Source organism: Scomber japonicus, chromosome 6 (genome assembly GCF_027409825.1).
Source record: "Scomber japonicus isolate fScoJap1 chromosome 6, fScoJap1.pri, whole genome shotgun sequence".
In the NCBI taxonomy this organism is placed as follows: Eukaryota; Metazoa; Chordata; class Actinopteri; order Scombriformes; family Scombridae; genus Scomber; species Scomber japonicus.
In genome coordinates, this window is record NC_070583.1 from 14,163,114 (window position 1) to 14,180,906 (window position 17,793).

Here is a 17,793-nt window from a genome sequence, read left to right on the forward strand (position 1 = left end):
AACTACAAAAACTTACAACCTTCGATATCCTGACATTAAAGGACACCTGCCAGCCAATCAAAATTGAGATTTTTCTGTGGACAAGGAATATGTTTGTTATTAACCATTACCGTAACAACATTTAAAAATTAACTGTGTTCTCAAAACACTATTAGTTGTGTAATTAATGTCATCTAAAAAAGCATTATTATTGTTCTAGTTAGTTATTTTGCATATTGTGTAAAATGAATATCACAGTATCACAATTTAAAGCATCATAGTGTGTGATACTTTAAATTAGATCCCATGGTAAACATACACTCAATAAATAGCTCAATCTATTAAAACTACATGGGCAGAGTTGGATGAATTATAACCATAATAGGTTTTGAGTGGGACTTTTTACAATTGAAAAACAAACTTGCTAGTGCCCTCTTATGGACAAACTATACTGCATGTTTCTATGTTACCTCAAACATACAGTATGTCCATACTGTATTTCCGAGGCATTTCTGTACTACATTCTGTTGTCACTTATTGACAACATGAAACAAACTGAAAAGTCTACACACCATGACTTACACTGAAAATATCATTTAATGCACTTCATTCCTCTGCGTGCTTATTTTACAAATGATGTAAAATCACATGCAGGTGGCCGTTAAGCACTAGGCTGAGTAGTTAACAAGCTACAAACTAACATAACAATTAACAGAGCCAGAAACAGAGCTGTTTCAAGGTCGACATTTTGACTTGGAAAAGCACAGGCAGAATTAGTAACTTAAATAATAATGGCTGTTTTCCATTCAGATGAGCCTGATGCTCATTCACTCACATGAACCACTGGAATAATTACAAGAATGCAGCCAAGCCAATGTTAATATTATCAGTAACACCTGTCAGTTACACCACTGTCAAAATGTCAATAGACTTTAAAATCATCCTAATGCCTATGTACTGTATTACAGCTGCTGACGATGTGTTATGTTTTCAGTTAGTCGTTGTGTGAAGACTTCCCACTTTGTTTCATGTATTAGTTTAGGGTACTTGTGCTTTTCATACAACTATAAGAAGGACTAGAGTTGAACATGTGCCTCCATACTTAAATTGTTACTTACTGACTGACATAAATGCAGATCACATATAAACTGAAACATACTATTACTTTAGTTCTCAACCAGTAGAGGAAGACGTAGCCTGGCGGTCTTCCATCAATGAGTTTTCATTTAGAGCAGTGAGGAGGATGTCCTCTGAAAATAATGCCAGCAACTACTAAGAAATCGTCTCCCTGCTCTCTCTGCTCTACATTACAGCTCCCTGTTGAGTCTTGTTGAGACAATTCTTCCTCTGACTTTGTTGGCCTCTGTTGCTCAACTGTCATAAAACAAATGATGTACCTCAGAGACGAGGGACAATGAAAACGCATTTAACCATCTGCTTGTTTCAGGAGATGGGTTGTTATGATACAATAGATCTCATTATTTCCATACATTGCAATACCATCAACTCCACTGAGGTTTAACTTACAGATGACACCCTGAGGATAAATTGGATCTGTTGGTGCATAATGATATGATCTTAACTTAATCAGGAGCAGAAAGCTGCGGTTCTCAACATGCATCATCAGCAGAGTCATAAACGCAGTTTTTGTCGGTGCTGGGGGGTTTGAGTGGGGGATGCTGCTGCTCGAGATAATGGTAATCACTTGTACAAAGGTTGCTTTTGGAAATTGTTAAGACCAGTAACCATGGCAACGTCGCTAAGCCTCAGCTGCACCTACAGTCATTACAGATTGCCTTTATAATACAGTATGTGCACTGTGTGTGCTTGTGTGCAATTTCTTATCTAGACATTAATGTAATGTTTGCCTGTGTGTGTGTGTGTATGTGTGTGTGTGTGTGTGTGTGTGTGTGTGTACATCCATGTGAGTGTGTCTGTATTCAATCAGTCCTTCAAGCTACCTCCAGTGTGGTGGAATTGTAATCACAGCTGACAATGTCCAGTCGTGGCTCTGAGCTTTGAGTCTGAGCGGGGGGCTCAGCATGAGATGAAAACCCTGCAGAGTTCTAATGTCAAGGCCACTGCTCCTATAGGATCAACTGAGTTTTTCTGTCTGATGGAAATTAAGGCCCCGTGAACAACAAATGGTTCTTTTTCACTGGCAGCTGCTGGTGGAAAGTACCATTAATGGCACTTGATGTTGCTATGCAACAATACTAAATCAGATAACCTTGCAAAGCTCTTTTCTACAGCTGAAAGCTGTTTGAGTCAACAAGCAAGCTCAAACACCTATCAATTAGGTGTGGAACGGTTCATTAGAAAAATCTGTCCCGTTTGGTACGCTTGTCATGGTTCGAGGCACGCGTGTATTGTTCCGTTAGTTCGGTTCATGACACGTAACATGCCAGTAACCCAGTGAAGTGTTGACGCAGAGCCATTACATTATTATACATGGGACCTATGGAGGATGGAGGTTGGAGGCGTTTGCTTCCTGCGAAGCTTTCCAACAGTACGAGCACCGGCAGCTACTGACCTGAGAGAGCCTCGCCATCTCCAGACAGCTTGATTATAGCAAAGCAGCCAAACTACACAATAACACCCATGGTAGGATACACAAACATGTGAGGACCCAAACTATCTCTGCAAAGTAAATATCTATAGCCTTTTATTATTAACATGGTGGTTGATTGGTTATACGAATAAATGATCCCATTTTATGTTGACGTGTTACTTGATCCCCCAAGCATCAATAAAACAGTTTCCTTCAGCGTTTTTCTCTTTTATCCTGCAATGTGCTTATTGAAATAGGCTTTATAATGTAGCACAGAACATTTCTAGCCTAACTTCATCAAACTAATGAATGTATTATGGAGCATGCATGCACAATGATCTTCATGTGACAGCTCTTTATATTGTTATAATCTTTCTTTTTTTCTCCGGGGGGAATCCCAGACCCCCCACCTGTGTTCACGGTGTCAATGTGTGTAAAATAATGTTAATACATCTGAGGCCCTAATTTATAAGTTTCCTTGATACATGACTGTTGGTTAGCGTTAAACTATTAAGGATCTTTTTTATTAATCTGTATTGCGCTCTTGCCCTGATGACGTCATCCAGTCTACCCCCCAGAGATAAGAACAACATAAACCGACCCTAAAACCGTGATATGAACTGAACCGTTGACTGTGAACCGTTCCACCCCTACTATCAATATATTATATGTTAATACTGAAAGCTTTTAGTTTGACTTGATAAAAAAATGCTTTATTGCTGCCAAACACTTGAAATGACAAAGGAGTCAAAATAAAACTGACATCAGCTTAACTGTGCAAGCAAGAAATGTTAGAAAAAAGAAAAGGGTGAAAAAGAATGTGGAGAATAATGAGTGAGAAGTTGAGGAGGAAAAGTTGCACGGTTTGGGAAAAGGTGTCAGTTATGCTTTTTAGCTTTGCTTGAGCTTTTTTAACCTTCTTGAATTCAGTCCTGTGCTTGGCAGCGAGATAGATGGCACACATTTAGATAAAACATTTCTCTCTGGTGTCTCAGTTTAACTGATCTCCTAACTCTCGTTTTTCAGCACGTCAGCCCACAGATAGAAAAGCTGAGTCATATTTTTTCATTGGATTCATTTCCAGAACAGTACATCTGTTAGATGGGCACATACTTGAAAAGTTATCAGTTTATTCAGATTAGACACACAAAAAGTCAAATTACATATAAAACTAAATGTTGACATTCATTCCTCTATGGAAGTCATTTCTTAGTTTAAGTTAAACTATTGTAACTTTAAGTCATAACATTTTGTAACAGAACTTTTTTTGAGAGGATCAGCACATGTACATGAACTTCACAACTGCAGTTTATTACTCTTCATAGTTGTCACTGACAAACAGTTTAGCATATTGGTTGACTAGCTTTAACTCATCTATACACTACTCACAGACTGCAGTGGCTGTGAGTGACATCAGCTGCACCGCAGAGGGAAGGATTTATGGAGGTGAAATGAGATTTTTTTAAAATGCAGAATAAAGTAGAGGTGCTGCAGTAAGTCTCAGTCCACTCAAGTGTCTATCTTGCAAAAGTACCAGAGTGACAACATGCACAGCTTCACCTTCACACTGCAGGACTGCAGGATTTTAAGAACCATTTTAAGAATTCATTAATCAATAATGCTGCATCAGTGCAGCAAGCATTCAGGGGAAAATATGGTCCTGACTGGACTGTGGCGTGTGGCGTGTGAGGACTGGAAAAAAAGTTATGTGTTCATACAGAAGGTTAATGCTGATCAACAACTTCTGCATCAACTTCTTTTTTGCTTTGTCAGCCAATTAAAATGGGTTTGCACATACAGACACACACAAACACTCTTTTTTATATCAATTTTCCTCTAACCAATTAGTATGGTTGGAGCCAGTGTGTGTGTTGACAGCACAGTAATGCCACTACAGACCTCCCTACGGTCACTCCATTAGTCGTTTTCAGTGAAAGAAGAGAAAGTGAATTATCTGCAGCGGCACAATGCTTGTGCTGAGAGGTCACGTTGAATTCACTAATCACTTAATTTCTACTCTCCATGTCTCTCTCCCGGCATAATCACTGTTTTAAAATCAATTCAGTTTCAATTAAGTCGTGAGAGGTTACAGGCACACTGTAATCACAGGAAGCTGTTACACACTATGTGACTTTTTCAGTTGCATGTAAATTGAATTGATATTAAATTGCTTTCTGCTGCAATGTGGAATAAGCTTTTTTTATTGATAGTGAACTAGAAAAATGACTGATATTGACTCTACCCAAATTTTGGCTGTTATGGTAAAAAAAAAACATACAACACACATACAAAACATACATAACACATAACATACAAAAACAAAAAAACCCCCAAGAGATTGAATTTTGACAAGTAGGCCTAAAAAGTCAGTTTCAGAATGACATGGGGAATGACTGAGGAAGATGACTGCTGTTGGTTAATGCAGCTGAACTCACTGTGTTATTACAAAAGGTGGCATATAGTCATTTTAAACCTTTTTGATTTGTATGTATTTGGATAGACATACCTCAGTTTTTCTTTTGGTCTTTTACTGTCTATTGAACCTGTAGGACAAACTGTCTTGTATGTGCGTGTCTGTGTGAGTGCATGTGTATGAGTGCGAGCGTGTTCCAGCCCTCTTGATCTTGCCTCAGCAAAGAACTAACCTCTATCCAACCTCTTTTAACCAAAAAATAAGCTTCTCATACCACCAGCTGAGCCCCTTGAGAACAATTCCCACAGGGACACATAGAAAAAAACATTTTTAAAAAAGAGGGTGGGTGGGGGGGTGGGGGTGAGGAAAGGTGACTGGTGGACGAAAATACCATCCTCCTTCTACCTCTACATTCCCCCTTCAAAAAAGAAAGTACAACAATTAAAGAAAGAAGAGTTGATAGTGAGAAAGACCCAGAGAGTAAAAGATGAAGACTGGCAGGATGAGGGCAGAAATGCAAGACACATCTGTCCTCTTCCTTTTCCCTGTTCTCATCAGCCCTCCATCTCTCCTGCACTCTGTCCCTGTAATGACTGTATGTGAGGAATACTAATTCATCTGCCTGTACAGAGTGCCTCCAACATCAGCACACAGCCAATGAACCCAAAGACACTGTACATTGGTAAGAAAATGTTGTTCTTTTAAATACAATTCACAAAATGAATGTTATTCATTCCTCAGCTACACACATTGATTACGTGTATATGAATTATGAATAAGTTAAATATGGCTGAGGTACGGAGCGAGTTCAGAGTAATGTTCCAGTATGCTGAACATTATAATAGACTAAAAAGAAAATGTGGATGTTAGGCTTGCACTTCATTTACATTTTAAAAACAATGGCAAAAGGTTATTATGGATTTAAAGTGATAGCTATGTATATGATAATCTCTTTATACAGGGCTTCATTCTGTCAGCTGGTACCAGGCTTATACTGAGGTTCAAAACCATATCTACTGACAAAGTTAAAAAGAAAAAAAATCTATTTAAATAAATAGTAACATTTTGGGAAATATGCTTATTCACTATCTTGAGTTTTATGCAAAGATTTATACCACTCTCATTTCTGTGTGCCATTTCTTATGTAGCCAGGCCACAGTCAGCTTAGTAAACAAACAAACAAACAAACAAACCAACAAAAGGGAAACAGTTAGCTGTCTGAAGCAAACAAAAAACCCTACCAGCTCCTCTGAAGCTAAATAATTCACACTTTATATCTTGTGTGTTTCATTTAAATGTTAGTGTGATTTCTTGGTTATCCTAACAGTAAAAGCCACTCACTGTCATGGTCAATCTGCTATTCTCTAGTTTCTTAGCATTAGCAACACATTCTGATTTTTAGTCAGTTTGTGAGGTTCACACTCTTTAAAATAGCAGAGAGCATGTTTAAAATCACTTGAAATAACATTTTTTAAGACTTTTTATAACCTAAAACTAAAACAGTAAGGTGTCTGTTGTTCTGATGTGAAGAGAAAACGTATTGACTGTATAAATGCATACAGTAAATGTGGGGAAAGGCTTTGGGAATTCTGAACAAGTAACAATAACACTCAGTGAAAAAGAGGCCCTCAACCGATTAAATCATTATGTAAACGAGGCTGGTGAGATGGTGTTTCTCTCGGGGCATCATCATGCAGTTGCAGATTGGCTCTTTAAAGTGTGACTCCTGCCATAGTTACATCTTCTCCTGCCTGCGTTTCGCATAACCAACAGCAAATGGAGGCAAATGACAAAATGGTACATTTAAACGTGATTGAATTTGTATGATTTATTAATGCTTCGGTCTGCTGCACTGTCAGTCAGGTATGTGAGTTTGTTCATGTGTGTTTGGTCTGATGATTGCTATTGTGACAAACAGCCCTAAAAATAACTCAATTGTGCTCAAACTCTAATGTTTAATTGGTGGAGTTTTCATTTAATTAACCAACTTCACACACACACACACACACACACACACACACACACACACACACACACACACACACACACACACACACACACACACACACACACACACACACACATAATGTAAACACACACCTCTGTCTTGGCTCTATTCCTTCAAGTGAAAGTGTGAAACATCGTTTAGCAGCCCGCTCTTTGCCCTCCCTCTTCCTCCTCTCTCCTGCCAGCATCATGTCTGCCCTGGGCGCAGCATGTGGCAGGCAGCTGGCATTAGGCTGACCTTTTCTGCACCGTGCAGCTCAGCCAGTTTGAGTCAGACCTCTCAGTCTACCGTGAACCACCTGGGGTAGCAGCGCACAGAGCCAGCCTGGAAAGTCTGGAAAACAAAAGTCCTGCGTGCCACAGAGCCAGAGCTCTTTCACTGTTTTGGGGCCATAGACTCTGTAGCAGTCAGCCTGTTGAAATCCATCTGAGTGACTTTGTTTTTTGTTTTGTGAAGCACCTCTGTTTGAAAAATACTATACAAATAAAGGTTGTTATTATTATATAACATGCATAATAAAACCAACTGGAATAATAATAATTTTAGGGTGCAGTTAATGTAGATAATGAAGCAAATTCAAAATTGTAATTTATGTGCATATATGAAATTCACTCAATGTTGCAATCCAAGGAGAGACCCTCTACTTCTTGTAAGACATCTCACATAAAAGGTCATTTGAAGCAAACATGAGATTTTATGTCACTTCCATATTAAAGTTGAGATAAAAATAGATATTTGCCCACTGTGCTGCTGTTCACTGGTATTTAAGGTCAAGCATCACAAATGACTCATGTATCTAAAAATAAGAGACGTTTTGTGCTGAATGTCGTGATTGAGTTTAGCTGGTAAGCAAATATGTGCTGGAGCTGCTGTGAAATATAACAGGTAGTATAAATTGGGATAAATCCATGCAAGAATGACACCTGCAGAGGAGAGCAGCAAGAGTCCCTCAGTAGAGTATCAGAATGAAGAGTCAGCAGGACAGAGACTTACAGGAGTGTTGACATATAATCAACAAAAGGTTAAATTAGGACTAGAGTATGTCAGAACAGCAGTCACAGCACGTACAGAAAACATGATTAACTACTGCACTAATGATATTACACTTCCTGTCTCTTCTACTTTTCAAAAAGCTTCTTCTTATTGCTGACCAGAAAGCATTTGTCTTAAAACCAGAGCATCTTCTCACTCAGCCAACCAAAGCGTCTTCTGTTTGTACACACAACTTCCTGGTCGAGGTCAACCTGTCTAAGCTGCCAGAGTTCCTGTCCCAATGCGCACTAGACGTTTTGATCCGATTTACTGGATGGCAGCTGATCTGTGACCTCCAGAGCCTTATCTGAGCAAGGGTAAATCCTCAGGATCCTGCAGGTCTACTACTTATACATTACTGACAGTCACAATGCTGTGATTAAAATCTTGTTTTTTATGCATGGGTTCATCACATCATCACATCTTATCAAAGTGAGAACAATCCTGGGCAAATGTGTTGCATGCACATGTTTAAGACAATGTTTAAGATAAAGAGGAAATGTGTGTTATATATGTTGGACCTAAAAACTTGAGTTACTTTAAAAAGGATTTCATCAGATTCATGTGCTCTGATTTTAACAATGTTTTGCTTGGCATTAAATTCTTCTCAGCTCAGTGAGGTCCACATGTGGAGTGGACTCTCAAGAAGATGCACAACTTATTTATAAACAGTATTAGAGTCTAGTTATTATAACTGGAGCAGCATTTGCAAGTTTCAATGGGGTTTCCAGGAGAGCCCTGGGAAGGAAAAACTAATACATATTTAAACTTTAGTGAAAATGAATGGCTGATGGTTTATATTCTCTTTGAAACTTGAATAATGGATTCCGACGTTATGTATAAATTAAACAGGAATCTACAAGAAGCAGTGGACACAAGTGGGTCACTGATAGTTGTCAGAAAAAGGAGGAGAGCTGCTGGCTGTAAATAAATATTCTTGTAGGTGATGACAGTGCTTTATTCAACTCAGACAGAAAATAATCATTGATTTTGTGATGGAAAAAAACAAGTGTGGAAAATCTAAATGTGGACTATATATTGCTGTTGAATATTGTGGAAACAAAACATGAGATTATTGATTTATTTCATTTAGAAAATTCATAACACAATGAATTCCCACATTAATTCAATACTAAATTATTCAGTGAATCATCACTGTTCAGTGAAAATTGATCATTCAGTCCAGATGTTGCAGGTCTACTGTTGTACAGTATGTCTTTACTTATAGTGAACTTATAGTGACTTATTCCTCAATGGTGTCAGCTGGAAATGTGTGTACAGTGCAGTAGCGTAAATCCTTCTGGCTTTTTATCACATTTTATATCTGTGTGTGTGTGTGTGTGTGTGTGTGTGTGTGTGTGTGTGTGTGTGTGTGTGTGTGTGTGTGTGTGTGTTCTTCCCAGAAGAAGGGGAACATTGAACAATAACAAGTAAAGGAGCTCTTCATGTTGACAGAAAAAGGAGCCTGTGTGTGTGTGTGTGTGTGTGTGTGTGTGTGCGTGTGCGTGCGTGTGTGTGTGTGTGTGTGTGCGTGTGTGTGTATGTGTTATCTTCTTCCCACTCTCATACTAAATTCTGAGACTGGGGTGGATTTGACTCTATTATATGAAAAGTGGAGAACTTCTACTTGCAACACACACACCTGCAATACAAACAGTTCAGCTGGCAGGATACCAACTGCTTGTAAGTTAGTTTGTATTTGTTTTACTATTTGAACCAGGATGTAGAATGATGACGTTGAAGTAGATTTGTTGGTTTAATAAGAAAACAGACTCAACATGACACATTTATTTCATGGGTTACGATCACTAAATAAGTATCTTGCAAATAACCTTATAATTGACTTAATGCAAAGCTCAGCTCGAACAGCAAAATATATGCTCCATCATAACTTCTATCACAAGATCTTTCACTTAGTTTAATGTCCATTGTTATTGTTTCCTAATTGGGGCCTGATGAGAAAGATGAGAAATGTGCTGTGGATGAGGTGCAGTGCAGTCTACTCACCTAGTCCTAAGCAAGAAACTCTGAGTCCTGACTTTCCAAGGTTCCTGCAGGGATGGAAAACAAGACTTAGATCTGTGGTACATGTTCATACACAAATACTTAACCAACTGAACATCAGCATGAAAAATCTTGACATTAGGCATCAACATTAGTAAACATTAGAGAAGTAAAAATCCACCATCAAGCCTCTCTCCCTTAATCCCATGCATTCTTCATTTTGATATTTCCATCTACAATTGATGAAACAATGTGTATACAGCGTGACGTCCAGGGAGACTGACAGCCAACTGAAAACCAAGCAGGCTCTTCTCTTCTTTTCTTTTTTAACAAGAGGCTGGATGTGTCTTTGCTTCAGATAATCACATGACAGCCTGACAGTGCTTCTGTCTGCCTGATTTCTCCAAGACAGGAAATTGAATTTCACCTCCCCAAGAGCCGCAGGTAGGTGCTTTGATACTGTCAACCTCCTACAATGTCAAAATAGGTGTGTGTGTGTGTGTGAGCAAAAAATCTGAATAAAGTGGGTAACAGCATCTTCATTGTTACTTTCGAGTCAGCAGGGAGGAGGAAAACACCAGCGATCAATAACAGGATGATGGAGAGAGAAACTGGTCGAGAGGCAGAGATAGCAAAAAGCAAACATCAACAGTACACTGATTAAACTAAAATGAAAAAAACCTACACTAATGGCCTCGTTAACTGTACCATTAACACAACACTTTCTCTGTAGTCCTGTTTATATACTGTACACTAATCAGCAGACTCTTCTATAAACCTGCATCCAGCCTTTGCAACCTCATTAACCCACTAAATCAAGGACATGCTGACTGTAGTTTCTACCGCTCCCATGCCTTCAGTAGATCAAGACCCCTCTGGAATGAATAAATAAATAATAATTACAGTTATAATCATCCCAAAAAGGTGTCCCATGTGCCTTCATCCTGATAGTAACAACTCTTTTTCATAGCAGTGTAATACTGTGATGTGTGATGTTTAATAATTTACTACACTTATTTGCAATCCTATTCAGTCTGTTTTTGTTAACTGCAGATAATCGAAAGTACAAAGCAATAAAACATAAATGAACCACAAGTGTACGATAGCAGAGAGCCAGTATCTGTCTTTCCACTCTAAACTGTCAAAGCTTACATGTAATTGCAATCCTCTACTGTAAATAACAATCTGTGTTTGAGTCCCATGACAGTTTTACTTCAGTTATTCTCACTGGATATTCTCATTACTGTAAAAGATAAACACATTCTCCACTGATGCTTGTTGTTTTGTCTTTCTGATGTTCTGAAAATAAAACATATTCCAGTCTTCCTTTCAATGAACTGAAGAAAACTGGAATGACACCAATCAACAATCTGCAGACATCCAAAATACTTTAATTTATCTTCAGTAATCGAGGTGAGAAGAACTGCTGAGTCAGCTGATGATTCCTTTCACATTACACACCAACAACATTTGATCCATAGTTATATAAAATATGAATTAACTAAAATAAGTTCAGTTTACTTATAGTTTCACTCTCAGACTACAGTTATACAGCAACAGTGTTATAACTGGTTCTTCCTGTCTGCTCTGGTGCTGTGGGTGGATTGGCAGATCACTGCCGTGTCCAATTAAGCTTGATGGACAGTTATTGTCCTGTCATGTCAGCTTCCTGTAAAAGCGGCCGCCAGACTGACGCTAGCACACACACACACACGCGCACACACACACACACACACACACGCACCTTTAAAGACACTTCCAAGTTTATAGCAGGTGCGAGGCTGAAACTGCTGCTCCAATTCAAGATCACAAATTTATACATCAGCACTTTTCTACCAGCTTAGGAACCTCATTAAAAGATACTTAACAATTGATGTTTAATTAAAATCTGTTTCATTTTGTTATTTGTATATTTGCTATCTTTATCACACTTTAGCAAATGGAGAGTGCAAGAAAGAAACCTCTGAGCACCACTCTCGTTACATGACTACAGTGGCCACAACAACAGGGAGACACCAAGTTGAACTATAACAAAAGAAAACTTTATTAAACCAATTAACCAAATGAAAGTCAAATTAAAAAGTTATTTAAGTCATTAAGGTAGGGAGTATGGATGTCTGTAAATTCATTGGTAATGTGTGTGTGTGTGTGTGTGTGTGTGTGTGTGTGTGTGTGTGTGTGTGTGTGTGTGTTGTAAGCTGAAACGCAAAGCATAAGAATGAACTAGAACATGATAAGTAAGTGAAGAGGAGCAGAGAGCTGCAGCAGCACAGTGGCAGAGAGTCAGCGAGCTATACTGCAGTCTGGACTTAAATAACCACATAACGCTCACTTTTATGTAACACATCTTATTCAAACAAAAATAACTGCTTTTCTAATGTCATCTTTACAATAATGCCATAATGGTCAGATATCTCCACTAACTGATCCCTTATACAGCCATTCACAAATCCTGCCATAGGTGTTTCAACAAACTGTGGAGGAAGCCATAATTACAAACACTGACATAGAAAATAATGTGTGCACTGCCAGGCACGCACAAGGGCAACTGACCACCCTTGACAGAGAATTTCCCCCTACCTACCTGACAAAGGCTAGCTAAAGCTCAACCCTGGTCTTCAAGTGGTACTTGTGGGTACTTACACATTGCATTGACTGTACTACTAGTAATATACAGGTGATGACTACAGCCCCACAGCCTGGTAGAGAAACCATCAAATGGCAACCCATCTGCAGCTGTGAATGTGCCCCCGAGACAACAGCTCTATTCACTTTCCCATCACAGTACAAGAAAATAAAACAAGAACAAAGACAATCCATAGAGAAAAATACCCTACTGCCTATTGGAGAAATATTGGTCAAATAGTGTAACAAAAGACTAAAACCTACCTTCTGAATGTCTGATCAGTTCAGAACCAAACACTTGAAGGAAAAGACAGCAATAAAACCCAAACAGTCTCCCACAAACACAGTTAAAAAGTCAGCATGGACCTAGGCTAAATCACCTAATCAGTGAGCACAAGCAACACCATGAGTCTGCTGCTACCTGAGGCACAAATAAGCTTTCTAACAAAAACAGCTTAAAAGGACGAGCCCCCGTTTGTCATGAATTGGCTCAAGTGGCTGCAACTAATAGGAGACATACCATGTTGAACAAAAGACAAGTTTATCAAAGCAATTATTCAAATGAGTAATTAAGTAATTACCTACGGTGTGTGGATGTCAGCGCAGTCAGTAGTGATGTGTGTGTGTGTGTGTGTGTGTGTGTGTGTGTGTGTGTGTGTGTGTGTGTGTGTGTGTGTGTGTGTGTGTGTGTGTGTAAAGCATCATTATTATAGTTAACTAAAAACTAGACTGCAGAGAGTGGACAAACATGTGACTCACTCCGCAACCACGCGATGACGGGGGTCTTCACACCCACACTGTGAACACCTTGAAACAAAGGTGTAAAGCAGCTGGCTACAAATGTCATTATGTGACCGTTAGTTCAGTAAAACTCATAAAACAGTTGAAACAGGACACACGTGATGCAGGAAATAAGATCCAAGACGTTTAAAAAGCTAAAAGTCTATTCACTCAATTATAAGATAATGCAACTGAATTTGTTGTTAAGTTGAACTGAAATTATATTTAGTCATGTATATTTGTATTCAGAGATATTTTAGATGTTTTTAAATGTTACTGTTATTAGTTCTTTATCAATAAAAGGAAGAAAAATGTCTTTTACGGTGTCTTCTAGACCTTTTTCACAGCAAACGTTTTGACTTCTCACTGCAGGTAAAGCCCAATAGAACTGAGAGCAGTAATGAAGGAAACTGCAGGAGAATACAGGACATGTGATTAAAGAGCAGATATGACAGAAAACAAAATATGCAATCTAAATTCAGCCTTTCTATAGTTTCAGAGATGACTTTGTATTAAAAACACATTCCTGGCTTGATTAAAAGCATTGTGTTTACACGCTCAGCCCTGCATATTGATTGAACAGTGCATTATTCAGTGTTGTCAGCAATCCTTCATTTTTTCCTCACCTGTCAAACCGTTCACGTTATTCATTGCTGACACGTGACCTCTGCATCCTTCAATATCAGAATGGTTAATTGGGCATAAAAAAAATCAAGCCACCCTGAGAAAATCAATTTTGCATGACGCATTAGATCGTCTGTAACCTATAAAGTATCCCGTAAGGTCTAGGTGATCTCAAAGTAGAACATTACAGTGCTGATGTCACATTTCTGGATTTGATGGCTGCACTGTGTTTCAGGTTTCAGTGTTTCTGCCAGGAATTTGCACATTCTCGGGTTTCCTCAGGGTCCTTCCATAATATAGCCCTATATGGAAGTGAGTGGAAGATTGTAACTATCCACACATATGAATGTGTGTGTGACTGAGGCTCAGCTGTGATGTAAGACACCTGTCTAGGGTATTTTGTTTTCCTCCAAATATTTGCAGGCTTCTCTGTTTCCAGGTCACAACCGTGAAAGATGGTGATACAGGTGCGTTCTATTTCAGGTCTAAAGAGCAGAGCCAAATCACAGAACATAGCAAAACAAACTGCACAGTTATGAGTTATATGACAACTAAACAGTCATTTATACAGAGCATTTTAGTTGCAAATAGCGGGTTATGTTTGTGAAGTTTTCATTGCCAGCCAGAGCTGTGCCAGAGAGTGTGTTAGTTTGACCTGAAAAACTCTTCCGCACATTAATTATCCAGACCAGAAGAATCACAGGACCGGTTCCTCCAACGAAAACAAACTTCAAAGACCAGAAAGGAAAAGAAGTCAGTCTTGTCAGAACAGGTGCAAACTCACAAGAACTGACTGTTTAGTTTGTTATAACATTGAGTATAGTATAGATATATCAGTGAGTATAGATATCTTTGCTTTTATAGTTGGATATAGTTTCTATTTTGCTCACAGTTTTTATCTCCTGTGTTGGTTCAAATCATAAGTCTACACAGTGCATCCGCTCATTCAGATGGATGGACTGCGAGAGGAACGGGTGCATAGATGGATGGATGGATGGATGGAAGAACAGCGGGGAAGAGGATAACAGGCAAGATGGAAAGAACGATGCAGAGAAGAAGAAAATAAGGTTTTCCCACATGGGAGATGGAGTGAGAAAGTGATCTTCTCCTTCATTTATAACCCCTTTAAAATTGTTCTTATGCAAATGCTTATAGGCATACACATAAATAACCAAACACCCACTGCTAAACACACACACACACACACACACACACACACACACTAATACAGCTGTCCTCGCCCATCAAATATTTATTGAAATATGAACCCCCCCCCTCAGCTGCTTTTCTAAACAGATCTGCCATAACAAGTCTTCCCCATCAACAAGGCTATTCATCTCCACTTAAACATGTCTTCATTTGACTGATGATGGACAGTAATGACTTGCTCTAATACCCCCGGCACTATGGCAATATTATCCTCCCATACCAAAACTCTCTCTCTCTCTCTCTCTCTCTCTACACTGCATGTCATCACCACAGATCTGTCACTGATTCGCCCATTACCTCCTCCGCCACAGTAGAGGAGGGAGCTGCTCAGTATTCAGAGAGAAAATAAAATAGGTTATGATTAGAGTGCATCTGAAATGAGATTAGGTTTTATTAGACAGTTAGGCGTAATTGGCCAAAAAGGCTTCACTGTTAGGAGCTGAGGTGACAAATTGCCTTTATATGAGTATTAATCTTGGCAAGTAATTAGTGATTAAAGTGTTTGTCGATGAAGGCACTTCAGACTGTGACAGGTCAATTTACCGTATGTTTGTGATTTGTTTTAAAGCGATAAGATAGGTGATAACTGATAAGAGTTAGTTGCTGTATACAGTATATGATTAAAAATACATTTGTTTTTTAACACCTTTACAGGTTAGGAAACGTTTTTATATGTACTCATTTTATGTTTTTTCCCCTTTTTCATGGTTTCTTTTTATTTGTGTGCTTTATGTGTAATGAGTCGTCATATATGTTGGCCTTAAAATAATAAAACCTTTTTTTTATGGCTGTACTATCCCTTTAATAAGCATGCTGATGCCTTCCGGGGGGGGGGGGGGGGGGGGGGGGGGATCAGATTCATTTGTGTGGTCGGTTTGAGAATGAAAATTGAATTGCCTGTTTACGATACAGGAAAAACTGTTCTGAGGCACGAAGACTGCCTGACACACTTTTCCATCAAGTGTAAAATCAGTCTATGGGGGGATGTGGGGGAGGGGGGGCAGAGGTGCATGCCTAAGGCCACCTGAGCTCCAGATAAAGTAGGTTAAAATGTTACAGTAATCACCCAAATTCTGGCAAGGCAACACACTTTCATGGAGGTGGCACATTTTGTTTGTCCTCACACAGCTGTGATCACCACTGTTTGTATTACTCTGAATCTCTGTCCTTACACCTGTCTGTCTGACTCTGTGAGTGTCTCTCTGTCCTCGACTTTTCTTTCATCAGTCGCTCTCATCATCGCAATGTATCTTTTTGTTTTGGCCTTATCACTTTCTGGTTTACTTTTTGTCCTTACTGTCCTTTTTTAATGCTGTAGTGCTCAAACTCCAAATCATCATTTTGGCTAAGGTATGTGACTGTTTCACTCCTCTCAGCTTCATTTAATCTAATTATAAAATGTGTATAATTATTTATTGGAAGGATACTGTCAGTGTAGATAATGAGCTGGAAACCTTTAAACTATATTGACTGTATAGTTTGACCTATAAAAATTGAAAGAACGTAATTTTTGAATCATTCAAAAGCACATTTCAGTAAAGATTAAACATGTGTTTCTTTTCCAGCATCCTTCCCCTCCTCTCTCTCTTTTCACCTCCCACATGTATTTTACCACCATCTTATAAACATGAAAACTCAAAATGCGACTTCTACTGCACATGTACATCAATGTCAATCACATATTCAAGTCTGAAGGTTTGTCAAAGCATCTGTTCTACACATAGCAATCTGATGAGGAGAAGTAATTCAGTGTGTTTGGCACAAAAAAAATATTGTTTTTGCTTTTCCTTTGTTTAACTCTAAACATGCCCGAGCATAGATTCCTCTTCAGATAATCATCACGTTGTGTGGACTAATTATCTCTCCATATTTAATTGACTAAGTAATTAAGAGAGGCACTTGTGATGACTGATTAAAAATGTTAAAAGCCAAAACAGATCGGCTGTGATATCAAATACATAGTATATGTATGTTCCTAATTCAATCAAAGTAAGTTCAGAAATCTGAAAATTATGTAATCTTCCATGAAAAATCTTCTTCTATTCAAATATCGTAGTCGGACAGAAAGAAATATGTAAATAATAAAAAGAAAGAGAGGATAAAGAAACAAATGAAAAACAAAAAGCCTGCAGGACACTGATAAACTGCAGCAAGGAGCTATAGATCTAATAAAGCTCTTTTCCAGTGGGAAACTGGTGACACAAAGTTTGTATATGGTCATTAATCATGTTCCAATTAAATCAAGATTTAATCGTAATGAAGGATTGAGAAATTAGAGTGATGAACTTCCCTTCAGCTCCCCAAGTGACAGAAGAAAAACATAAATTAATCACTCTCAAATGATGGATAGAGAGATAGACAGAGAGACAGATAGATAGATACTGTAGATAGTTGACTTTGAGTCAATCCCACGTACACCATCCTGCCACCATGAAAACGTTCTCACTACAACCAAAGGTGTATTCATCCTCATCTGAAATGAGTCCCTAACAAAAGCATTGTTTATGTTTGAGTAACATTTGTCGAGCTGTTCTGTGAGCCAATCTTAAAGATGGATTTCTTCAGTAG

At 38.6% G+C, this 17,793-nt stretch overlaps 1 protein-coding gene across 3 annotated transcripts in view; it reads right to left on the reverse strand.

The window, feature by feature from the left end:
- kcnab1a (potassium voltage-gated channel subfamily A regulatory beta subunit 1a) overlaps positions 1-17,793 on the reverse strand; it is a 103,908-nt gene that overhangs the window by 23,171 nt on the left and 62,944 nt on the right. For all 3 annotated transcript variants that reach the window (XM_053320510.1, XM_053320512.1, XM_053320511.1), the window contains exon 2: positions 9,991-10,034. In XM_053320510.1, the coding sequence (XP_053176485.1) occupies positions 9,991-10,034 (44 nt within the window). The remainder of the gene's footprint in view (positions 1-9,990; positions 10,035-17,793) is intronic.